Source organism: Lagopus muta, chromosome 3 (genome assembly GCF_023343835.1).
Source record: "Lagopus muta isolate bLagMut1 chromosome 3, bLagMut1 primary, whole genome shotgun sequence".
Taxonomy (NCBI): Eukaryota; Metazoa; Chordata; class Aves; order Galliformes; family Phasianidae; genus Lagopus; species Lagopus muta.
Window position 1 is genome coordinate 85,153,204 of NC_064435.1, and position 26,628 is coordinate 85,179,831.

At 42.5% G+C, this 26,628-nt stretch overlaps 1 protein-coding gene across 2 annotated transcripts; it reads right to left on the reverse strand.

Annotated features, from left to right (window-relative positions):
- Positions 1–11,653: 11,653 nt before the first annotated feature.
- RBM24 (RNA binding motif protein 24) lies at positions 11,654–22,043 on the reverse strand. 2 transcript variants are annotated; one of them, XM_048940557.1, is made up of 5 exons: positions 21,531–22,043; positions 20,938–21,061; positions 19,871–19,925; positions 14,632–14,683; positions 13,501–13,763 (listed from the first exon to the last, which is right to left on the reverse strand). In XM_048940557.1, the coding sequence occupies exons 1-5, from the start codon at positions 21,696–21,698 to the stop codon at positions 13,608–13,610; spliced, it is 555 nt and encodes a 184-aa protein (XP_048796514.1). In that variant the 5' UTR covers positions 21,699–22,043; the 3' UTR covers positions 13,501–13,607. The 2 variants fall into 2 exon arrangements, with proteins under 2 accessions (XP_048796513.1, XP_048796514.1); XM_048940556.1 differs by lacking the exon at positions 14,632–14,683 and having other exon boundaries at positions 11,654–13,763; positions 21,531–22,040.
- Between the last annotated feature and the right edge of the window lie 4,585 nt (positions 22,044–26,628).

The following is a 26,628-nucleotide window of genomic DNA, read 5'->3' on the forward strand; positions in this document are numbered from 1 at the left end:
TTAATTGTGGAATTTGATTCTCCTTTGTTTCATGAGCTGACTTGTAAATCCTTTCAAAATCATCAGAGAAGGTTTTTGGGAATACCAGAAACCCAGCTGGAAAGGAACCTCGTGTCTGTGTTCTCAGGTTGGGTAACAATCATATATGCTGTGAAGAACCCAAAGCTGTCCTGACTCCATCCATGCTAAGGTGTGTTTGAAAGTGCTTGTTAATACGCTTTACTTAAGCCCTCTAGTCTGAATACAAGATCACAAGACCTGATCTAAAGGTCTTTGAAGGTATCTGGAGAACTTTAAATTATTTCACTGTACCCTGGAGGACGCTGTGTCCAAAAGGCTGTGATGCTCTTTAAAATCTTTCTTCCAGCCTCTCCTCTATTTTGCCCTGCCAGCTTTATGTTTGCTTCTCTCCCAGCCACTGCGCTAACTAAATCAGCTCTTAAACTGCACACTCCTACTGATATTTTTCCTAAGAAACCTAAGAAGACTGTTTCTTTTTCCTTCTAATCGTTTAAAACAACAGATCCAAAATCCTTTTTTGCTCTGCCTGTGATGGGAGATTCAGCAAGAGAAAGAAAAGATGATGAGGACAGGAGCCTTTCTGCATAGTGGCAGAGGAGGGTTCCTTCCCTGGGCAGTTCCAAATATATTCCCTTTCTGCAGTCTGCTGCGATGTTTATAAATGGATTTTCCAAGTTTGTGACCTATTTCAAAGCAAGTGCTGGATGCCAACACATTTTGTCCTGGCTCATCTTTGGACTGTGGGCACCTGTTGCAGAGAAAGTGCTTCAGCCAGTACACTCCAGTGGGTAAATCTAAGCTTCTATCAGGATTTATGAGTATAAATATCCTTTCCTGAACCTTCTTGTATGTTTATTCAAATGACATTGTTGAAGGGGAGATTATAGAAGGCCCAATTAAGATTCCATAATATTTAAGCACCTCTCCCAGCCATATTTTCATTTGGCTTTTGCCTAAGTTTTGGAGGAAAGAAAGTCTAATAGCTTTGAAAATTAAATTTGAGTAAATTTAATTAGATGGTAATGAAGTTTTTCTATAGTCACATAAGTTTGGTATAAAATTTTGCAAAACCAAGATAAAATGAAAGCGTTACCCATTTCTTAAAGTGCAAAACAGTGTGAGAATAGCCACCAAGTGTGTGTTTAAACTGTCATTTACACAGTTAAGAGGAATTGATTTACAAAGTTTGTTTCTTGACTGTGAAAGTCAAAGGATTCACATGTACTGAAGTGTAGTGTTTCTTAAAAACACATAAAGCCTTTTCCTCCTCGGCCCAGAGCCTGCAGTCTGCAAGAGTAACTTAATAATCTGGACATGATTGGGCAAGAGATTCTACACTGTAACCTGGGATTTCTTCTGAACTTTAGAACTTTTGTACGTACTGTGGGAGCTTGGGCACTATTTAGAGTCCAGAGAGCATGATGCATGAGATGTGTGAAACAGCAGGAGGTGAGATTTCATTATCTGATCACTGATGTGTTTGTAGCACCTTAGGGATTTTAGCAGCCCTTCTCTTCCCCAGCACTGACAAATAGCCCCCCAAATTTTTGAGTTGGGTGCATGAAAATCTTGAAAGGATTTGAATGAAATTCCTATTGGGACAGAAAGAGGCTTTGGAAACTTTTGTCATCCCGTTAGCCCCCAGAAACACTCCAGAGTGACATATTCTGAGGGGGAGAGAGAATGAAAAGTATCTACAGCACAAATGTGGCAGCTGGAAATGATTTTAAAAAAATACACAAGATGAGTGGGCCAGTAATGTTGTGAGGGGTAAGAGAGGCAGCTGGGAGATGTAAAAGAGAAGGCCTGAGAGCAGCTGAAAGATGCCAGCAGTCTGCTAAAGAGAGAATCTGAGAGCTAAGTGGTCCTACGTGAGAAGAGAAAGCATGCCACAATGATAAGAGAAACAGCTGGAGAAAAACAGAATTCCAAAGCTTCTGAGACAGGAATGGATATGCAAATTCTGTTAACTCTATTGAAAGAGTGAATTAATTAATCTTTTCTTTTTGCTGGTCTGCTTCCATAATCTTGTCTTGTTTTCACAAACGAACCCTTTCTGCAGGATCTCCAGGAGTCCTTTTCTGCTCCCTCCATCTTGAATTGATCTTTCAGTTTTTGGTTCTTTCCTCCACAGAAAGTAGGTCGCTCTGAAAAATATTGTTTACTTGTTAGTAGTCTCTTAAGCTACTGCTTTAGCAGTTTATCTTGTATTTCCTGACCTTATCAAGACGCTCCCTACTAATCATTTGGCATGTGAATGCCTTTCATTGGAATACCATTCCACTTGAAGAAAGTGTGCTGGTGGCAGTTGATTTCAATTGTTCAAAACACGTTATTGGTAGGATCTGTTAGATTTAGATAGATTTGTATTCCAGAGAGCAATCTGGAGGAGGCGAATTTGGCAGGCTTGAATGGTCTGTCAGTCTTTAGAATTTGGCAGGGTCTAAAACAAGTTTGTAATAAGAACATGGTGACTTCAGAAAGTAAACTATAAGAATGTACAATGGGACAGTTTTTTAAGGCTTTATGCATTGCACATGTATTTTATTATACATACAGCTTTTAATTTACTTGCATATGTAGACAGTAAAGCACCTGGTCATATACTTGAATCCAATCTGGGTGAGTGCATCAGTGATGTAAAGACATATGCCAATGTCTGTATACAGGAGCTTGTAGCAGCAGCATGTTCTTTACCTTTGAAATTGTGGCTCTGCTGTTTTTCAGCCACAAAAGCAAGAGACAGTATGAGAGTATCTTTCCTGTATCATTAGGAACAAAGAGCTTATGTGAAAAGAGGAGTACAGGAGAAGATCTTAAGAGATTCTGTCCCATCAAAAACTGAAATACAGCACCATGAAAAGAGCAAACATGCTGTCTAGCTTCTCTGAAGCTGTTTGCTAATGACCTGCAATGAACTAGAAAATGTTAGAGAGCCTGGTCTCAGCTTGAAGCCTGAGAGGAGAAAAAATAGCAGGCAGAGAGAATGGAAAGAAAGTGAAAAAGGGAATGGAGGTAGTCAATAATTATTTTTCAACAACAGCAGCAACAAAAACCTAATCAGGCAGCAAATTTTTGACAGCTTTCATGCTGCCTGACCTGCACTGCTGGGTCCGACCTAGCAGAGAAGAGGAGCTGCAGCAGCTGTTTTGGAGGTCATGAAGGTAAAGTCACAGAATAATAAAATAATTGAGCAAATTGTAAGAGGCGGAGGGTATAAAATGCAAATTAAGTATATTTGATCAAACATTTTATGATAGAGGCTTGAATGATTACCACTTATTGGTGAAATATAATGTTATGTAGCATATAGTAATACTTAAAGGAAAAGGTTTGTGTCAGAAAACTTACAGTCAAATCTGATAAAGTATCACATGAGACACAGAGAGATAGAACTTTTGCCAAGGAAAGCTACGTGTGTCTGGCATAGGGAAAAATGCTTGAAATGACTGAGAAGTAATGTTCACAGTGCAGGTTAATTATTTTTAAAGAAAGAATTTGCATTAACTTTTCAGATACCTGAAAGCCTTTGACTGTGTATTTAAAAGATAATCTTTTGTTTTGGAAAACCTTGACCCTACATTCCCATAACAGGAACGTTTAACCAAAAGCATAAACTGATTCAAAATTTCACATGTATGACCTAATGTTGCTCTTGTAACGCTTCAGTAAATTTCTTGCAATACCTTTCTCTTTCTCTTGCAAAAAGAAACTTCAGTTTCCATGTGTGCTGAACTCCTCATATTCTCCACGATTAGCAGCAGACAAGGCAATTTATTATTTTGCATTCTTGTGTAAATATAGATGGCCTCTATTTTTAGAAAGTGAGTTTATGAGAAATGAGTGCAGGTGCACTTATCTGGAGAGAAATGAGATAGTCAATTTGAGAAATAATGAGGGAGGCAGAGTCCATCTGTTTTTTCAATGTATTGCCTATGATAATTGAAATAACTCTGCCTTCTAAATGTCCAGCTTTCCAGCCTATAGGTTAAGAAGATCTTTGCCAGTGGCTTTGCACCACCTGGTGACTTAGAAGAATTTCCCTAAAAAGGCTCTTCAGGTTTCTGTCACCATAGTACTTGAGAAAAAGGATAGGTTTCAATTGTAGAAGGAAGAACAGTTAGTTTTATTTTGAATTGAAATGAGGCAGTGGTGGAAGGTCTGAATTTGTAGAACCTCATATAGTAGGATCATGAACATGTAAATCCAGACAAGCTTCCGTGAAGCCTACGAACTAGAGATGTGCTTAAGTGGCTGCATTATGTGGACTACAGTCCTCCAACTTCATAGTTGACATTTCTCCCCCAGATGCTTCTCTTTGAATGATCTTACTCCGTATCATTTGTCCCCAAATCCCTGGATGCAGTGCTTTCTACCACTTCTCAGAAATGGGAGCAGCATGAGAGATTTCAACACTGATAGTATCATAGTGAGCAGCAGAATTATCCTACCACCATGCAAGGGTTGGAATGTATTGCTGCGGTACAGATTTTATAGCAAGTCAAGGCCTCGTAGAGCAAAGAGATGTTTGTAGGTTTACCTGCAACTTGCTTTGTTCAGCGTTTTGAGTTGTTCTCTGGAGGAGCCAGATGTTCTTGCAAAGATCTTCTAAATAACAGGATCTATCAGTGATGCAGTCAAACAGCTATGGGTTTGGGTTTTTTTTTTTGGTTTTTTTTTTTTGAGGTCATTACTGATGTAGGAATTTAAAGCCAAATGTTATCATTAAATCTTCTACCAGTGCAACTGGCAGAACCTGGGACTTCGCAGGAACCCTGCCTACATCTGGTAATATCCCACTAAAAAATATTCTCCTGTTGGCACATTTGTTTTCATGTGTCAACAAATGGGCAAAAATTACACTCATTACTACTCAACCAGTAAAGACATGAAAGATTAGATTTAAAACTCTGAACAATTGTCCCATCATGCTAAGCACATAAAATACCACAGTAAATGTAAAAAAAAGAAAAAAAACATGAAAACTTTCTTATGTTTGCAAGCAATAGCACTTCCATGGGCACTGAACAGACTGTACTTCCAGCCTGTAAAGTAAACCTCTCTGACCTCCTGCAAATCCCTCAGATTTTTGCAGATATTCTGCTCTCAGTCTGGGCCCTGGCTGCAGTCCTAGGGTATCAAGCCCATCTCCATTGTGCCCAAAGCTTGCTATTCTGCTCTCTCCAGCAATGGCTGTGGTAATTAGCAGCCAAGCAGCCCTCCTGGAACAAAATACCTTTAATATAGTGCTGTTGTCACGTAAGCCGTATCTTACATACTGCAGAAGGCAGAGTAGACACAATGCCTGCTTCTCCCTAATACTGCCATTCTCTGTTTAGGAATGTTAGATGGAGTTTAGGAAAGCCAGATGCCATGATCTCCTCCGCAGACATTGTCTGTGCAACCCTTATTCTTGGAGAACTGCTGTCAAGCACTGCTACCACAAGTGGGGTCAGATCAAGGCGCTGCGTTACAGAGTGCATTAAGCAGAGGACAGGACTTTTGAAGCCAGCTTGGTTTTCTGAAGTTCCACTGAGCACCAAGATTTTCTACCCTAGAGAGTCACTGCAATGCAGTCATGTTTGCCCTTTGCTTAGCCTTTATTAAGCTAAACCAATGCATTCACACAAGGGAGCCTTTCAACTGTTGTGTGCTCTTTGCATGCCTTCAGCTGAGCTGAAACAGCCCCAAGAAGACCAGCTCCCTCCCCACACAAGTCCTCGGAAGGCTGAAGGACACACTACTGTTTTCACACTTAGCCACTGCTCCTGAAGCTTTACACAGGGTTCTGATTTCTTTTGGTAAGATTCCAGGTGCTGTTAGAGTAGGCAGGAAAATGGCTGCTCTTGATAAGGTCAGTGGAAAACCAGTCTCAAGATACAGTAGGGTAAGTGGAACTGATGATATTTATAGAAGAATAAAGTCTGAAGTTCTTTATATTCTCTGTTACATGAAGAACATAAATTATGATGGCACTCTAGTTAGTGAAAGGATGCACTTTACAGAAAATGAGGAAAGAGTGTATTTAATTGATAAAATTATTCACTAATAAACAAAGAAGGTAATATTGATGAAATTTGGGAAACAATAATGCTTAAATTTGCATACTGTAATTACCTAATGTTTGATTTATGAAGACCACTTCTTCCTTAAGTAGTGTATGTAAAATATATTTATGCCTAGAAACGTGCACTGCTCCATAACTGTGTGTTGAAAAACACAGGCAGTGGACATCCCTTATCACACTAATATGCCACTTACCATCTCCCATCTTCTGTGGAAGAAAGAACACTGCTCAAAAAGGCCAGCCCAATTTAAGGCATCATTAGCACTGATAAAGAAATTACATTATAATAGAGACTGACCATCATTTTAAAAAGCTTGGATGCTTCAAAAAAAGCTTGCACAACAACTGGATTATTTATGTTCATGCTTTTTTTTTTTCCTCTTAGCAGTGTTCACATATCTGTATAAAATATTCCCAAACTGCCTGACCAAAGTATTCCTACTGGAGTTTCATTTGTCTGAGAATAATCTTTGCCTCTACATTTTCCTTGTTTCTGTTTTCATTCAGAAATATTGCTAGTGATCAAATTAGGAGAAGAATTCCAGTGGTTTGAGCAAATAGCTTGGGAATCCTAATTTTTGGCATCAGTATGGCATCCACAGCCTTGAGCAAGTAATCAGTCCTCCCTTTGAAGCAGCTGGAAAGTATACTGAAGCAGAACTCTTTTGGAAACTATTCAATTGTAATGGCTCATGTCAGGAAAAACCAGGACATTCTGCTCCAATACTTTCTTAATGCAGGGATATTTTCTTTTAAAGAATTTATGATTTTTTAAATATAGTTTTAGCTATTTTTTAAAATTAACAAAACACTGATTTTTATTTTTATTTTTAATATTATTTTTCTGAATTGTGTTCTTATTTTTCTCATTTCTACAAACCAGGAAAAAAAAAAAAACAACCACCAAAAAACCTAACAATAAATGTGGGGGATAAAAACTTTTCTTCAAAAGTGTCCTAAAGATTGATTCACAGCCTTTGCAAGTTCAGTGACAAAGCTCTATTAACAAATGAATGGCAGGCAGAAGAATCACTGAGCTTTTCTTATTTCCTATGTCAGTTTTGCCATTTTGACATTTTTTGCTCTGGTCTCAAATGAAGTAAATAAATTCAGAAGATGAATTGTGGGTATGAAGGCTTCCTTTGTAAAGATTTTTTTTTCCCCCAGATTTCTTAAAGTTCAAATAAGTTTGAGGTGAAAGACTGGAGGCTTGTCTTACTGTAACTGACACATTCTACCCGCTCTTAAGCAGGAAGTGCATCGGCACCTACAAGAGCCCTTGCTCTGTTTGAAAGTGGAGAACTAAGGCCCACCACAGCCACATTTAGAGGGAGAAGTAGCAGGCACGCCTATGAAGTCTTGTCCAAAGACTAACATGGTTACATGGAGCTAAAGAGTGTATCTGTCTCAGAGACCTCTCACCAATTAATTTGGATTTCTGCAGCCCCTGACTTTTAGATGTTTGGTGATGAAGCAGACTTTGGTGGGTTTTTCCCTTAATCCGAGACTGACTAGGTCAAAAATAATGGTACTGTAAGCTAATATTTAAACATATTTGGGGCTTATCACAGCAAAGTTGGCACACTGAACTGGGAAAAGGAGTTTGTTTTCCTCAAGTGGAGAGAAGGAGATAATTGTTCTGTGTGCATATCTGCATGCTTGAGCACTGTTGTAGTTGCAGTTTTCTCTTTACTCTTTGGCACTGTGTCAAGCTTATTTGTTCTCATAATTTTTGACTGGGCTTTAGGGGAAAAAAAAAACACACAAACACAAACTCCCAAAGCCCAGTCATCATTCACAGTATGCAGAATGTAAATTCATCCAGTCATCATTCACAGTATGCAGAATGTAAATTCATCCATAACTGTACTATTTTCAAAGCTACTCTTAACGTATTTGCTTGGTTTTGCTAAATGTAGTGTATTTAATATAAATAATACAAAGAATCTGTGCCTTGGGACCCTTACATCTAGTAGTATGGTGGCATGAAGTAATAAACTGGTTTAGAAGAGCATTTCCTTGTTGTCTGCAGGATACACTTGGAATAATAGTTGGATGTAAACTTTTGGTGCACACCTTATGTAACCTTACTAGTCAATAGGCTGCATGTTTTGAGCAGAACTGGGGAACTGCTCAATTTGAAAAGGCTCGGTATCTGATTAGCAAGGCTGAGGGGTGCTTTGAATGGTTGCATTTTATTTTAATCCTAATATATTCCTTTCACTTGTTTTAAAAATCCAACAATAATAGATGCAATGAACACTAGTAATGCCATGTTCACAAGTTATTAGGAAAACGCAAACATTCAGAAGAATTGCAATTCTAGCAGCTTCAGCTCATACATGAAGCATTTCAAGGCATGACACCTTTTTCATCTACACACTGCTGAACAAACGTGTTCCTAGTTTCAACTTCTCCATCCCACTCTGCAAGGAGCTCAGCACTGGTCACTTTTTCATGTCAAATCTCTTTTGAAGATTTTGGTAGCAGAACTGGAAGTTTTTTTGTATGCAACTTGTTGCTACTTGCTTATATGCCATCCCTCAAGTAAAATGCTAACATTTCTGCTGAGTATTAGCACTTCACAATTAAGTGTTGTTGTTTCTCAGTTATTTTATGTCCTGGTAACATGAACTATTTCCATTTCATGTATGTGGAATGTTATTGATATGTGTTTCATATCCAGAGGCCTGTACATCTACACATTTAGCAAGAATAAGGTAGCGTTTGTGTTGTATGTCCAAAGCTAGGTTTGCTAGTAGAACTTACACATGTACATTTTTGCTGAGGTTATTTAAGTTGTCAAGTTACAGAGCCAGCATACAACTCACCTCTGTAAATTGAATCATAAGCTTACTCTGTCCCTGTTGGGGCTTACCTCAGCACAGCCCCTGCCCTGGGTAGCAATCGTTGCCTGTCACACCGCACCCTGGGCTATCAGTCATCTCTGAATGGAGACCAGAGAAGGTCCCAGGATTGGCAGGAGTGTATCTGTGTAGGGCAAAGATGTCTTCCTTATCCTAGATTAAGCAAGATTTTACTGTACCGCATATTTTCGTGAGACATCTGTGCTCTCCTTTTCCTTCCACAGGAAATGGACAGGTGTGTCTGGTTTTAATTCTTACTTGATACTGTGTCCTGTAGACAGACCTTCTCTAGGGAAGATCATGAAGGGGAAATGGTAGAAGAGAGTAGAAAATGGAATTGGGTAGACAGTCACAGCCAGAGGATTGCAGTCAATGTCCAGGTGGAGGCCAGTGTTGAATGGTGTCTCCCAGAAGTCTTTCTTGCAGTCAGTGCTCTTCATCATCTTTATCAATGAGCTGGGTAGGGGGATTGCTTGTACTCTCCACAAGTTTTCTGATGACACACACCAAGCTGAGTGGTGCAGTTGATAAAGCAGAAGGAAGGAATGCCATCCAAAAGAACCTGGACATGCCTGAAAAGTGAGCCCTCAAGAACCTAATGAGGTTCAACTATGCCAAGTGCAAGGTGTTGCATTTGGGTTGTAGCAATCCCAGTTATGTGCACTGTCTAGGAGAACTCACTGAGTGCACCCCTCCAGAGAAGAACTAAAGGGTCCTGTTGGATGAAAATCTTTGTGTGAGCCAACAATGTGTGCTTGTAGCCTGGAAAGCCAATTGTATCCTGGGCTGGAGGTAATTGTCCTCCTCTACTCTGCCCTTGTGAGGTCTGGAGTACAGGGGGCCACCAGCACAAGAAATATGTGTAGCTGTTGGAGCAGGCCCAGAAAATGGCCACAGAGATGATCAGAGGAACATCTTTCCTACAGAGACAGACTGAGGGAGCAGGGATTGTTCAATCTGGTGAAGAGAAGGCTCAGAGTCACCTCACTGCAGCCTTCCAGTACTTGAAGAGAGCTTAAAAATAGGAGAGACACCAACTTTTTACACATTGCATTAGTAATAGTACTAGGGAGAATGGTTTTAACTAAGAGAGTGGAAATTTTGATGATATCTGGGAGGAAATTACTGGGATTACTGGGAGGAAATTCTTTACTCAAAAGGATGGTGTGGCATGGGAGCTGGTTACCCAGTGAAGCTGTGGATGCCCCATCCCCAGAAGCATTCAAGGCTAGGTTGGATGAGACCCTGGCAGCCTGATCTAGTTGGTGACAATCCTGCCTCTGGCGGGGGGGATTGAAAATGGATTGTCTTTAAGGACAGTCAGTTTCTGGGACAGTCACAGTGCAGGCAATATTGGAAGTCATTTATTGGCACATGAAGAAGAAGGTAGTAATTGGGAAAGGTCAGCATGGATTTACAAGTGTAAATTGTGCCAAACCTCCTATGATCAAATGAGTTCACTGTGGATGAGAGGAAAGCAGAGGTCTATCTTGAGTTTAGCAAGGCTTTTTGTGCAGTCTCACACAGAATCCTTGTATTCAATTTCAGATGTTTCAGTTTGGATGGGCAAAATTCCAACCAGATTGATGTTCAGAATCATACTGTGCCTGAAAGTTGGTTGCAAATTGAATTCTACAGGGATTGTCCTGCCTGATGTCTTTGTCAATGACCTAGATGCAAAGGCAGGATGCAGTACTTTCAGGCTATCAATGATGATACCAAATGGATGGTGTAGTTGATGTGCTTGAGATCCGGCCTGCCATTCAGAGAGATTCATGTTTGCTAGAGGATAGGGCCAACAGGAGCCCCATGAAATTCAGTATGGACAAATGTAGCGTCCTGCATCTCAGATGGGCAAGGACCCTGCACAGGCTTATAAGGCATGGCTGGCTTGGTAACAGCTCTGCTGGAAAGGGCATGCAAGGCCTTATGTTGGGCTGAGTGTGAGTTAGTGGCAAAGCCTGGCAGCAGTGAAAGTGCATTAAACCATATGAACAGCAGCACAGGTGGCAGATGAAGGGAATTGGTAATTCCCTTTCACTCAGTGCTCATTAGATCACATCTGGCAGAGTGAGTCCAGTCTTGACTTCCCCAGCATATGAAAGCTTTTGATAAACCCTAATGAATCCATTGGAAGAACAGAAAGATGGCTGGGGGTTGAAGCATGAAATCTAAGAGCAGAGGCTCAGGCAATGGGGCTTGTCCAGCCCACAGAAGAGAACGGCAACTTTCCAGTTGCTAAGTGGAGGTTACTGAGAAGATAGGGTTGGGCTCTGTGCCAAAGAATGAGAGATGAAGGTCATAAATAATCAGGGAGGCTTGGGCTACGTAAAGGAAAAGGAAAAAAGAAAAGATACTATGTGGACAATTAGGCAATGAAATGGTTGACGTAGTGGGGTTTTGCAGTCTCTGAATGGAGGATTTTAAGACTAAACTGTACAAAGACATAAACAACCTGGTCTGGGATTTGGTGAACTCCCAGAGTCCCTTACACTCAGTTATTTTACGATAACCTTTAAGATGGATCTTCTCCATTTTCTCTGTAGAGTTTCTTCTATTTAATACAGTTTACAGTTTGTAGACTTGAAGACACTGCAATGATCAGCCCACAGACCAAGAAAATTATATAAAAGGTTGGCCCCAAATTTTAGCTAGACATGATCTAAGACAGTTTGAGCAAAGACATCAAGAGACAAGATGCGACGACATCTTTTATTGTTTTTAATATGAGTGAATTGATTAAAAGATCTGAAATGTTGTAAAGCAATATACATACTGAATAAATAATATGCACAGAAGAGTCATGTCTACATTGTAACACTGGCTAGTACTCAGAATACTTAAAATAAATCCAGTGACATTGGATAAAAGTCCATAAAAATGCTATCCTGTCTTCCCTTGTATGAAATTGTTCAAGTATAAAAAAATCCAATACAGTGTAAAATATTAAATTCCATTTCGGTCAAGAATAAAAATTGCAAGTATTGTAGTTTCACAGGACAATGTAAAGCAGCATTTCCTAGCAAAGGGAAAAATAGTCAGTCTACATACAGATGAGTGAGAAAACTGCACTAATGTACTTGAGAGGTCTACATGAAGAACTATTAGAGGGAAAAAGAATGAACTAGCAATATTTAATGTAAAAACCTAAAAAAAAAAGTGTTAATTTAAGAGTACCCTCATACAGTGCACATACTGAATTTAAATAAATCCAAGTCAACATCCTTAGTTAATTAGGTTAATATTTAATATGCTACATCTAAGTCTACTAAATAATTTATGCCATGAGATGAATACATAATTATACAGTGTCACATCTAAAGTTGCTTTCTTTAGAGCACAGCATAGTAAAACTTTCAAAATAAATATTTCTTTTTAAATAGCATAACAATTAAGGCACAGTATAAATCACATACCATTAACCCTTCAAGAACTGCAGTCTTGGTAACAAAAGTTGCCTTGTGTAATGTACGTTCACTAATAAATATTTTAAATATAGTCCTGAAATAGATATTAAAATCGTACAAATGGTTTCAGAAAAGAAAATTCCCTTAAAACAGTTCTTAAAAGTTTTAATTCATTAAGCTTCTTCCTGCCTTTATTCACAAGTTACGAATAGATGCAATAAATAGAAAGAGAAGGCTGTTGTAGTAAAGGGCTGATCCTATTTTAGAATCAGAATAGCTGACACCAGCAGTTAAAGTTTCCCAAAAGTGAAACAGGATGGGGCGAGGGATTAGGATGTGACAAGCTCATCACATGAGCATGAGTGATGTGTTCTGTCCAGAACTGTCTGTGTTATTGATTGTCTCTACAGCTGTTGCACCCCTTACTTCCACATCACTTGCTCCATAGTTCCACTCATCCAGAGGACAGATAAGAAAATAACTTTGGTGCCTGTCCGCCATCTTACTAGCAGGCCATCTTCCTTGGGTTGTTCGATGCCCGTTAGTGAAACGGTGGGAAGATGCCATCTCACGAAGACAGCTTCTGAAAGCTACACAGGACAATCAGTGCTTTAAGCTTGTTTCCTCTTAAATGGATAAAGGTTACATATTGCTGACTCAGTTTTTTCCCCTGGTTCGAACTTTTTGAATACCACTTTCTCACTTATAAAAGGCAGTTTTGCTTCCCTGATACTGTAAAAATACACCTTTGCTTTTTTGGTTCTCGTTTCTTTTAAAATACAAAGTCCCATTGCTACTCCTGCCACTCTTTCATGACAGTACAGTATGTTTTCCCCATTTTCTTCTGGATCGATACTTGAAACTAGCCATGCCGCACTACCCCTCCCCTCTAACAACAAGATTTGGATGCATACTGTATGAAGACAGTGGAATAAAAACTCTTTAGTTTCGCAATAGCGTCGCTTTCCTTAAAGCTCCTTAGTTAACATCAATCGTCTCTGATTAACTACTTATACTGGAAGGCCAAAAAGAGGAAGAGAAAGAACGAGCTTCCCTCGGGAGTCCGTCTGCTATTGCATACGATCCGTCTGCAGCTGTTGGGGTTGGTACTGGCCAAAAGCCGCAGCCGCCGCAGCCGCCGTCCCCGGTGCCGCTGCGGTGATGGGCTGCTGCACCGCGTAGCCGTAGCCCCCCGCCGCCACGTAGCCGGCAGCGGCGGCTGGAGAGGCGGCGTACGGGTATTGCTCATAGGCGGCCGCCGCCGCCGAGTACTGGGCGTAGGCAGCTCCGGTGTAATCGATGTAAGGCGTAGTGGAAGCGGCAGCTGCTGCGGGTTGAACGTGGGGAATTACCACTCCGGGCTGCACAAAAGCCTGTGGATAGACATAGTGAGCTGGGATCCTGTTGAAAGATGGGAGAGGGAGTCAGAGGTGGTAGGCGAGTTAGCGCCTAAGCGTCGTATCCATACTCCGAAGTCAGACAAACTCAATTTAGTTGTTGTTATGTGCATAGGGTTGCCACAATAACTGGGTGGAACAGACCGGTTATCAGTTGGTTGGCCTGAAAACATGAGTTGCTCTGAAGCACAGCCTTATAGCCGAGTTAAAGAGGAGCGTTTAATGTTGCTTGAGGATGTTACGTGGGATGTTATCAAAGCCTTTAGAAGGCCCAGGATTACTGATGTCAGTTTAAGGCAACTCTGAAGGAGGAGGCTCGATTGCAGCATTTGTTTTTCAAAACACCTCAAGTGGTTTTCGTGATCCTGCTTGTCGCCGAACTACTTGCCTCTTAGTGAAATTATTTCCTGTGAGTACTGTTATTATTAGTAACACGGCGGTTTGACAGCCTCGCTGTTTGACAATGGCCAATAAGGCAACAAAACAGCTTAGCCCTGTTTACGTAAAGTGTTCTGGGGGGAGCAGGGAAGAAAGGTGTATTGTGGCAACCCTACTTAAGTTGCTATGCAGACTCAGCACACATTAATTTCTCTGCAACCTCAGTCACCCTTATTAAAAATAAGAATAAAAACAAAAACAAAAAACAAAAACAAAAAAAAACCAACACAGGCGACAAAAGAGTTTAAATAAAGTTCACAAGTGTGGTAAACACAGCAAGAATCACACTTTCCAAACGAACTATAGTGCAGCTCACTCCGTCACAAGAGGCCATTGAGGGAAGCTACATGGATGCTATTAAAATCCATAACAGTGACTCCTAAGTACATGTGCATCACACTTTTAAAAAGTTCATAAGGACACAAGGGTCAAACCTGTTTGATTATCAGGCCACTGCTGTCCTGTTTTGTGCCAGCTTGTTTATTTCTATGCAAGACATACAGCATAGAGTTTTTTGGAAGGTGGGAATAGGATTAAGTCTAAATAGATCTGGTGCTTAACAAAAGCAAAAAAAAAAACCACAAAAACAACAACCAAACAAGCAAACAAAAAGACCAAACAAATGTATGGCTTAAGCAATAACCATTCTGAACAAATCAGTACACACACTTTCTTCACATCTTCTCCACAAGAGAAGTGTACACACAAATTCATCTCAAAATTGTGTTTGATCACATAATACAGTTTATTAAAATGATGCATCTGATATAATTTTCATTTAAAATCCATAGCTCTGTCTCACATCTGGATTTTCACTGAGAAGTCCTTCACATTCCGAACTCATTTCCAGAAAGTGAGTTTTATATAAAACTGCTTGTGCAAATTTACAGCTATTTAGTAATGAAATTTACCTTTACAGACAACTCTGAAGACTGCACCAGCCTTTTAGTGCACTGTAGCATAGATGCAACCTGCAATAGTACACAGTGTCCTCCAATTGTAAGTTTTAATGGAAAGCTTTTTTGCTTTTTTAATTTTTAAAATGACATCAAGATTTACCTAAATGGTCAACAAGGAAGCATTTCAATCAGAAGGGGCACTGTCACCTAGATTCATAGCAAAGAAATAGTATAAAATACATGAAAACTGGACTTTGGAACAGCCTGGTTTTCTTTCTTAAGAAGAAGAAGAGCTCAGTGGCGTGAATAGGAACACTGCACTCATAAAAACCCAGCGTGTCAATGGACTTCACTTCCTACTGTATGAAGGGAGAAATGGAAAAAAAAAAAGAGAGAATGACAAATAGGGATGGGAAAGGAAAGAAAGCATAAGATAAAACAGTAAGTTGGGTTTTTAAAACTCACCTAATTTATGATGTGATTAGCCAGAACTGCATTTGAAGCATATTTAAGCTGGCTCTGTGCATTTAAATACACATCATTACCTGAGCTCCCCATACAAGATGGATGAGCAAGAGCATGCGTTTCGTATTGGTCACCAGCCAAGGAAAATTTCAATAAATATAACATCATGTTTTTAAGTATTAAATAAAGAGGAATGAAAACGACTTTAAAGAGAGCCCCTTCTGCATCATGTAAGAGCCCATTCAACATCACATCACAAGACTTTTTATGTACGGCATTTATGAAATAGAATAGTCCTAACAGAAATGGTTCAGCAAGAAGGCTTATCTAAGTGCTCGTGTTGTCTGCAACTGATGTTACTAGAATTTTCTTAGGACTTTAGGACACTCGATCGGATCCTTGAACAAGACAGAAAGATACATGTGCTCCCACTTAAACTCTTATGACTTGTTTCATTAAGCCAAGAAACTAACAGGTGGTGAAGTTATGAAACATGACCCGTTTGCCACATCTTACCCTACAACAAACATAAACCCCAGGCAGGCTCCTCACCACCGTGCCATTTCACACGTGGTGATTGACAGCGTAAGCTGCACTGGGGCTATTTTTGATCATCTGTCATGCTACAACTGTTTTGAGTCGACTGAAACGGCTTTATATGGCCAAAGTCAATTTCTACCTACTGCAGAGGCCAGCACGTGCAGAGCCTGGCCATTCAGAACCCAACTGCTTTTAGTGCTCTGCCAGGTCAAAAGTTGAAAAAGCAATGCCTAATAGTGCTGGATATCCTTAGTGTCAATAATTTTAAATAAAAGCTGCTGCTTTGTTCTTGAAAGTAAGAGTGTGGGAATTGCACATGGTTTGAGCTTTCTTTCCTGACAGTAGTTTTAATTTTGGAACACCTATTTGTTGTTTTAAGCTCTTGCACTAAAGGAAAAGGAAAGCCACATTTAACTTTAGCAACAACTATAGCTTTGGGATATTCAAAATGAAATGACTCCACGCTGCCGTGTGCCTTACAACTTCCCCTGTTGTTATAACAGAAGATGTGTTTTTAACTAAGATCTCCCAGAATAATCCTACAAGCAATAATAAGGCGACAGCTAATTGTTTTTAAGGAAAGGACAGTTTAGACTAATGCAGAGAGCTGTGTCATGCGGAAATTCAGCCTTAGTAACACATAATTGAAATCTCAACGCTACACTATTGAGAAGGTGGTTATTTAACTTTGAATGACATGTTTTGCTTCAGACCATGGTAAGGTTTGGTGAGCATCACTACCGAGTAGAATTTAGTCAATGAACAGCTTTCCTGATAATAAAAATAGGTCACAGAAGCATCAAGGCATCCCCTTAAGGTGCTCCCTTTTGAATTTGCGTCTGGTAACAGCAAGAGGACATTTAGCAATCTGCAGGTTCACTTCTGACTGTTCTGGCTTCATTCCCTAGAGCCTGGTTAGCAGTAGTCTGATACTACACAGGTCTCCCGACCACAGACTAAAAGAGGGCTTCTCCTTCTCTCTTAGGGAAGGCAGAATTGCCTGGCTGGAGACAGAACTATAGGAGACAGTAACAAGCAGGCAGTATCAGCTCACCATTTGATAGCAGCCTTATCAACTTGAGATTTAACTCTGGTCTTACTAGAAAGAGTGGGAATGGGAATGCCCTCATTTTGATTGAGGCACTACAAGTTCTAGAAAAAAATAAGGGGACAAACTCTGACAGAACAAGTCATGTCCTACACCGGTCCCTATGCATAACCCCATATTTTTCCTCCATAATAGTAAAATAAAAATTATGTAAGCAAAATGAGAAAATCTGTTTTAGGAGACAGAGTTATTTTTCCCTCTCCTTAAATTCCTATTGAGTTCAGGGGTAGTATTTCAATAAGCAATTCTGAAAACAGAGCTGTAGATAACCAGTCCTGTGACCAAACAGCTCCCTTCATGCAGTGAAGCTAACCTAGTTGCTAGCTCCTTCCGCTGCAATAAAAGCTGTATTTAATTTGGAATACTGTATTTCTGCATCCTTTCAGTAAAGTAATTTGACATACTCCAGTTATCTTCAGTTTCTTGCTTGTTAGGTGGGCAATCATGACAAAACACTGTTGACCATCCTGGAGTATGGCAGCACCTTACTAATCTGCATTCTGATTGATAGGGAAAAACAAAATAAAACTTTTGCAGCTTCTATGGAAGAGTTAGCAGAGGGTTGGTAATGAATCATTACTACAATCCATTTAACAGAGCATATTAGTAAAATGTATTTTTTTTTTTTTAAGTGCAACTGCATGGGAGGATGAGAGGTTTTAAGGTGTGCAATCCATGCAGCATCATCTGAGAGTGAGCTCTTAATAAATGTAGATTCAAGCACTGAAACAGCCCAGCAGAATTGTCAAGGTATATAGAGAATGTTTTCATTTATCCTAATGAATGCTGTCCTTCCTAATTTGAAGTACATCCCTTAGAAAATACACAGGCCATTGGAAATTCCCAGGGGGAAGCAGGTTTAGTAATCTCCTTTGTCTGTACATAGCAAAAGAAAGGCAAAAAGCAAGGATTAAAAATGACTAATTTGATATATACACGACCCTGGTACCAACATTCCTCTCCTCAGATTTATATACTTTGCATTAGAAATAAAACCTTATTCAGCCTGCTGGAAGAATTCCCCTGACCTAAGCAAGATTTCAGTGATCTATTGTTGGCTCGGGGTAGGGAAAGCAAGAAGGAGCCCTCCACTTGCACAGTGCTTTCAGCAACAGATTGCACAGGTTCTCCTTTTCTGTTATGCTCAGCAAATACTCTCTCCACGGCTGCTCCCTGGGCAGTTCACTGGTTCCTCTTTGCAGCAGGGCTGTAGCAGCTCTGCAGACCACGCACTCCACCTCCTGCCCTCCTCGGTGCTGGCGTCACACACTGAGCACCGCGCACACACTGCCGTCTCCTCACACTTCAGAGAAGTCAAACAAAGTACGGCAGAGGAAGAAGAAAAAAAGACAGAAAGTTTTCCACAGCCTCCCCAGGTGTCTCAGGAGAGCAAACGTTCTCCTCTAAAAGCGCATAAAGCTTCTAGGAAAACTGTTTCCTACAGTTACCTACAGGTTTGATGAAGCAAACTATTGAGAAGCTATTCCTGCTTCTGGCAGCTGGGTACGCTACATGAAGCTATTCTAGTTGTGACACGTTTTCCCTACTTGATTGTTAGCTTTTTCATTAATTAGCCAAATGCATTATTTTGCAATGAGTTTCTCAGCCAGTGCGCGTTAGTGAAGTGACGCTGTATCAGAATTTTGAAGCAGACCTCACCTCCTAATTAAATGCCTACAGGAAGCAAGAGTTAGAGATACTTAGGAACAGTATAGTCGAGTAAAGGAGAAATGTGCTACGTATTAAAGTCAGACCGAAGGAAAAAATCTCCAATTAGAAAGCCCAACAGGACGCACATTGTTAATAAGGAGCTCCACACCCCTCCTGAGAACAAACCCCCCCCAAAATTATGAACATGCAAGCAATATGTTGATTCACTTAAAAAAAACCAAGAAGTCACACCATTTAGCACTCACTACAAAATAAGGTTAAAAAAGTCACAAGCTACAGCTTGAAAGCAAGGAAACAAAAAAGGCCCTTTGCTCCCCATGGCAAAGTCACTCCTCAACAACAAAAACAAAATCAAAATGACCCCCCCCCCCCCAAAAAAAAAAAAACCACTTCACTACAGCTCTTTCGAGTAAATAAAAGCACACAGTTTAGCTATCAACACCACTTCATTACCGTAATAAATAAATGAAAAAAAGCACACGGAGGTCTATTGACTATATGAAAAAAACATACATGCATCGTTAATCACCATTTTAGCTTGTTTGTGTTTGAGTCTACTGGTTACAGAGTTTAATTCCAAACAGAACTATTCCACCTCTTATCATCATATCCTTCTGATCAGTTATCTTAACTGTAAACGATCCCTGTCAGATTAGAAAGAGATAAATAACATTGAGTCAAGCTGAAAAAAGAGAAACGGGGCACAGCAATCTTGCATCAAGTCATACCTCCTTGTTTTATCATAGGGTCATACGGGACCGGGCTGCTTAGGTGGAGGGGACACGTCCCACACAACTTGACTCGGCTACAGCGTTCAGAACGTTACCGACAAGGAGAGCACAGTTACAGGCATACGTTTGTAAGTCTGCAATCTGCAGTACTGCTGCTGTGTTTATAAGGATGCTAGTGCCAGAGGCCTTCAAGGATCATACTTTTGCAAAAAAAAAAGAATTCTCCTCCCCTGTTTGAGGTCCCATTGAACAGACTTACCCAAAAGGCCTCTGTATGAGAGCTGGATGAAGCTGCTGAACACCAAAGGCAAAACCTACCAAGGAAAACACATCACATTCTCCATATGAGTTTCCTTTGGCTATTTGCCACACACACGCACACAAACGCAGGGTAACGGCCTCCAGTGGTGGTGTCTCTAAGGCTGGAGAACCACAAACCAGAAAGCAAAACACATCGGTCCCTACACACACACGCACACAGACATCCATGCAGAAATTAAAACAGTGAAGCTCACGCTTCCCTAGTGGTGTTTAGAAGAATGACTCTGGCTAAATAACGAGTAGAAAGTTTTCATTAACTTTTGATTTTATGCTCCATTCTGGTCCTTACTGTCCATCTATATATGGCCCTTTTTAACCATCAGTGTATCTGTGCTGTTTTTACAGATTTAAGCCTTAGCCCTCTCCACATGAGGATTTAGCAGGGGTTCAAATCCTTGACTTCGTTTCTGCTCTCCAAATGCCCAAGCACAAAATCCCTTTCCTGTGTGGGCACAGAACTGCTCACAGTGCTCCCTGGGCTCAACACCTTCAGAGCACAGACGTTTACACGCGCCGTGCTCAAAGCTCTCTCAGGGTGCGAGGCAGCACTTTGGGAAGTGGCAAGGACATCAGATTGGCTCAGATGTGGCCTTGGGAAATGCTACTTTATTTTAAAATCCTTCCCATAGCTCCCATCTGTTTTAGGACTTTCCTTTAAGATACTGTTGGTATTAATAAGACCACACACACTCGAAGCGATTCATTCCCAGGCCACTCTTTCCCTGCAATGATACTGTAAATGGTCAGCTCCTCCACGATCCCAGCAATGGAAATAGCCAATGAAGAATCGGAACTGTGCAAATCCTCCTGGAGAACTTGGGATATTGTATCTCCAGTTGCTTTTGGTGCTTAAACAAATAGCCACAAAGTTACTGCGTGCTGCCTTTAGAGACAAAAGCACACCTGACCCCCCAATGCGCTTCGGGGGAGTGTGGCCCAGCACTACCTTTCCCAAAGCTCAACTCCCTTCAGGAACCCAAGGTGCACGCAGGGCCGCGTCCTCACCTGGCTGCATGATCCTCGGCTTGGCACCCAAGTACGCCAGGTTGACATTGGCCTTCCTACCATCGATGATGGGGTTGGGGTCCTTACACGCTCGTTCGGCAGCGGCTCTGTCGGCCATGGTGACCTTCAGGGGCGAGGCTCCGCGTTAGATCTCTCCCTCGGGGCGACTGGGAGAAGTCCCCCGCCCCGGTTCAGCCGCCCGGGGTTCCCCCCGCCTCGCCTTGCTGCTCCGGGGCAGCCGGCAGCCGCCGAGGGTGCGGGCCGAGCTCCGCCGGCAGCAGATAACCCTCTGCGAGGCCGTATCAGGGAGCAACAGGCTGGGCGAGAAGCGACGGGATTCGCCCTCCATCTCCTTTTTCAGTAATCCTCCCCCCGCCTCTCTCCGAAGTGCCCAGCAGGGAGGGGGAAAAAAAAACCCAACAAAACAAAACAAAAAACTAAGAAAAGAAAGAAAGCAAAAAGAAAAAAAGAAAGAAAGAAAGAAAGAAAGGAAGGAAGGAAAGAAGGAAAATCCTCCAAACCCTCCCGCTCCCCACGCAGCGACCCCCGCAGAAGTTTCTCCCGACGGCGGCCGCAGCCGTCCCCGCACTTACAAAGCCGTATCCCCGGGACTTGCCCGTCTGCCGGTCGGTGATGACCACCGCCTCCTCGATGTCGCCGAACACCTCGAAGTACTTGCGCAGGCTGGAGTCGGTGGTGTGGTAGGGCAAGCCCCCGACGAAGATCTTGGTGTAGGTGGTGTCCTTCTGCGTCGTGTGCATCTTCCGCCCGGCCCTGAGCTCTGCACCCACGCGTGGCCGCCGGGGCGTGCGGGTCCTGGGCGCCGAGACCCGCTCCCAGAGTCAACCCCCGCTGTTCTCCTGCCTTCTTTTTCCTCCTCTCTGCCTCCCGTCTCCCCCCCGCCACCCGGTCACGGCGCGGCTCCCCGCTGCTTCTGCCCGCCCAGCTGCCTCCTGCTCCGGGCGCGGAGCCCCGCAGCCCGCGGGGGGCTCGAGGTAGGTGCCGGGGACGGGAGGAGCAGCGGCCGGGCAGCGGCCAGCCCGGCGGAGCGGCGGCGGGCGGAGGAGCGCTAAGCGGCGAGTGGCCTTCCCCCCTAAAAGCCACCGGGTCGGGCACTCTCGGTTCCTCCTCCTCCCGCAGGGGCGGGGACCGCGGTGGGGCGGCCCCCGCGCTCGGCCGCGGCTCGGCCGGGGCTGGCACACAGCTGGCGGCAACAGCTGGATGCCGTCGGAACGGGGGCTGCTGCCGGAGGGCCCGGCGGGGAGTCTGCGCGTGTCCCCAGGCTTGGGCAGATAAGCAGTGCCGGCGGGGTTGTGGGGTCACCGCTGCGAGCCGGCAGCCCCCAGATGCTTACATCCCAAACCAAATGCCGGTGGTGACCCCCAGCTGCATCACCTGCCTTACACCCCAAGATGGAAAAGCCGGGGCCCGGCAGCATTTCCATTACTACTGTTATGGTGGGGCTGGTGGTTGTTATTGTTCTGCACGCAGGGCCAAAGCAATTGGTAAAGCTGCTTCCCTCCTCTTTCTCTCCTCTTGCTGCCTGGGCCCTGTGCTGTGCTGAGAAGGATGCGGCAGAACAAAAGAAAGGACATGGAGGGCTGTGGGAGCTGGGGGGCAGGGAGGCTCACAGGGAGACAGGAAGGATGGGAGGAAGGTTACAGATTGGAGAAACATATGTGCACATGTGTATGGACTTCTGAACCAAACCCTTGTGGTCACAAAGCCTTGATAAGTGCTAGTGCCTCTATCTCCTTGTGCTTTTGTCTGTTAGACTTTCCCTGTGAAGTCCCCTCTTTTAACATAAAGGAGCGATGCACTGGTTTCCAGAAATGATTTTCAAGAACTCTCAGTCCCTCTAGTACCAAATGTTACCCATAATGACATCAATCCTAGTCTTAGGCCCTGCTTGCCCCATATCTAATATTGGCTCTGCCTGATTTTCTTCAGCAGTCATCGTACTGGTTCTAATGGCCTAGAATGTGCAGCACCAGGCTGTGCTGTCGCTAAAACTAACCCCAAACCCCACACCATCCTTCAGATTCTGCAGATTAAACAATCTGTGTTATTATGTTAGAACTAACTGAGATTTAAGCTCAGCAAACCTAGCAGGATCCTGAGAGATGAAAGACTGAGAGAGATGAGACTTTATAGCCTGGAGAAGAAGAGGCTCAGGAGGTATCCCTTCAGTGTCTAAATACCTAAAGGGAGGATGCAATGAAGATGGGGCCAGGCTGTTTTCAGTGATGCCCAGTGCCAGGACAAGAGGCAGTTGACAAACTGAAGCACAGGAGGTTCCCTCTGAACACCAGGAAGAACTTTGGTGCTGTGTGGGAAATGGAGCACTGGCAGAGAATGCCCAGACAGGTTTTGGAGTCTCATCCTGGACATGGGTTTGGGTACTCTGCTCTGACTGCTGGACCAAGTGGACCCAGAGGACCCTTTGTCACTTCAACCATTTTGTGATTCTGTGATCCAGACATAAATGTTGCTTTTCACTTCCTGTGATTCCAAGACATTAACTTTGGCCTGAATCCAGTAAGGCCATTAACTCTGCCCCAAGACATCTCCCAGCATACTTCTTATAGTGGTCTGGAACCCTCTGTTAAACACAACAAAGCCAATTCTGCTCTAATGGTTAACTGTCACCTTAAGCTCTGGCCCAGTGACCTGAACTTACATAGTAGTCCTACTCAAGGTGTCAGCACCGTAGAGCACTACAGCACACTGCGTAGGAGAACTGTAAACTCCTCGCCCCTTTGAAGGCCAAAAGGATGAACTTCACCTAAAACCAACCATAGCATTCCCTGTCCCTTTCTGTGCCCACCACTCCTGCTTGTCTTGTGATGTCTGCAGGAATGGAGAATTAGCCTAGTTTTGTAGTCATTGTAGTCCATGTAGTCATGGATTCTTGCATTAAGGCCAGAAAAGTAATGTTTGGCTACTCCAGAAGTAATTGCAGCTCTATTAAGGAATTTGCCTCTTTCATTCCAGACACCAGACTTTTATCTTTATTCTCTTGCCCATCAACTTTTGATTGCTATAGTGTGATTTCTTACAGCTAACTACATCATCCATCCTCCAAATATTGTCAGCCTTCTACAGCCACCTAATGCTAGTAGATCTTCAGTACAAAGCTTCCTTAAAGCCTCAAAGCTGTCATCGGATCTGATCCAATAGAGGGGTTTTTGGAAACAAATTTTCAGCTTAATTGGCCTCTGGGATCCAGTAACAAATACAGTTTGTTTACTGTAATTGAGCAATGACTTCATATTGTCAGCTCACATACCAGACCTGCGGACTTACAGACTTCAGGCATAAACCGAACACTCACACTGCTTTGATATCTTTAATCTTGGATCTCACTTCAGCAAATGAATCCTCTTCCTATCCTGTTTGCCCGGGTTCTCTCTCCAAACCTGCAACTGCCTGCTGTATAGCTAAGAAATCTGTCCTTACTTCTAGCTGTAGTCACTCAAGAAATTCTTTCCTTCCCACAGTCCTAAGTGTGTTGCATCTGCAGAGGCAGCACTCCTCTTCCCAGTCTTCTAGCCTATAAAGACTGTGGCAACAGATGGAGCTGATCAATCTCACCAGTTTCAAGCTGTATCCACAGCCCAACACAAAACTGAGCCCGAGTGGAAGACTGGAGATTTTGGCTGACTGAGCCCAGAACAGCTGGTCTTCCAGGATCCAGAAACAAAACTTAACTTTCCATATCTATATGCCAATAAAGGGCAAAATTCTTATATTTAGACAGGATTCATCAGCTGGCCCTTGTAGTAGCCTGAGTCTGTCTGTCACAAATAAAATACAACCACAATGACATGATTAACTTGAGGTCCAGGAAGCATTTCGTAAGGAAAAAACACACCTTAATTCCCTCTGATGTCTCCACTCTTCTTACTGCTTTTGCAGCCCTTGTGGGTTCCTGCAATGAACAAGCCTTTTCTGGTTCTTCTCTCCTAAGGTACACATGTGATTCCAAGCAATCATAGCCTTCAACAAGGAAAGGTAACTCTCACAGCAATAGACCTAACTTGCACTACAACACTACCATCATGCTACAGACATACAGACCCTACATGAACCAAAAATATATCTTCACCTCATTCTGTCCTGTACCGGTTTTAATCTGGAGTTTAAAATTTAGTTGAGCAGACCCTTTTTAAATGTTTTCCTAACTAGTATTGCCAGCTTTTTCTACTCTGTTACCTCTTCTAATTCATCCATCTATCTTCTCCAAAAGCTGCATCTCTTCTTTCATCTTAATCATAGATTAAATCCTAGGCTAGTTATCTTCATTTTCCCATTCTCATTCTGGTCTGTTTATCTAAAGCACAGCGATCCTTTCCTAAACCCTTACAGCCTATGCAGGAGTTCTTTCCCAGCCAGCAGTAGAACTACCTCTTTAACCTCCGCTTCCTTTTTGCACAGTAGCTCTAACTCTGCCCCATTCTTGAATTCTGTCACCTACCTCCATCCTGCTTGGAGTTCACAAGGGCTGTCAATCTGAGCTTGTTGTAATGGATGCCATAATCCTGTGAAGACTGAGCTGAGGCCTTCTGTTGATCAGGACAGAAGAGCACAGATTTGTCTGGACAAACAGCAGGGTTATTTCTTTGTTCTGTGTGTTGAGTTCAGTTCAGAGAATTTGAGAAGCCAAGGGCAGAATAACTTCATTTGTTGCTGGATCCACAGGATTAATATGGTCACTAACAAGGGGTTGGAGCCGTGGGATCCAGTGCTCAGTTTGGGGTAAGGTGAACTGGGAATGGCTTTCATGCCACCCTTTGGAAGAGCCATGGTGCTCAACTATTTCCAGGAATGATTAGGGTATGAGTAGTTTTGTCCGGGCAGAAGTGACAGACCTAACCATAGTTTTGAGATAAAGAGTTCTGGGCAGGAGGTGCTAATAAACTTATCTGGATCAAAATCAAGAGTGGTGCTTTAAGATACTTCTGTGGCAGACAGCGAACTCTAGGCTTGGTCAGGATTGAGTTTTGGTGGCCCCTGCAGGAAGGAGAAATGACCGCAGATCTTCAACCCTTTGTGTCTTAGAAAGCAGCTATCGCCCGTTCCATCAGCCTAGTCCTCTCAGGAACAGCTGCCAACTGAGTACATAGTTCCCACAGAATTCAGAAATAAACTCAGTGTTCCAACACCAGTTCTTAATCCTAACACTAGCCTTGATTCAGGAGAGTGAACACAATTATCCAAGCTCAAATTGTCACCCATTACATTTTCTTGAGCCTCTTCTTTTCTTGAGCCTCATTCTTTTCATGAGCCTCATTCTACTCAATGGCTCCTGCAGGCTTCACATTTAATACCAGCAGTCCTCGCCCTTCTTTCCTAATCTTGAACTGAAACTATCAATGACACCACATCTTTTGCCAACCATAGTATTCCTAGAACCACAATTCTATCATCTCATTTCTCTCACATCCTAATGCCAATCTTCCAGCTAGCCACAGTTTAACTTAGGAGGTGACTGCTGTGAGTATCATGTGCAATCTCTCTGATACCATCCCTTTTCTTCTTTGATATTTCTTCAAAGATTAAGATGATCACACAATTCTCCAAAACTTAGCTTTTCCTAAAACTAAACACTTAATGTAGCCTTAAGATGCTCCAAAGCAATTTTCATATTACTTCAGCATATTAACAGATTCTCTTTTCTAAAGCAAGATG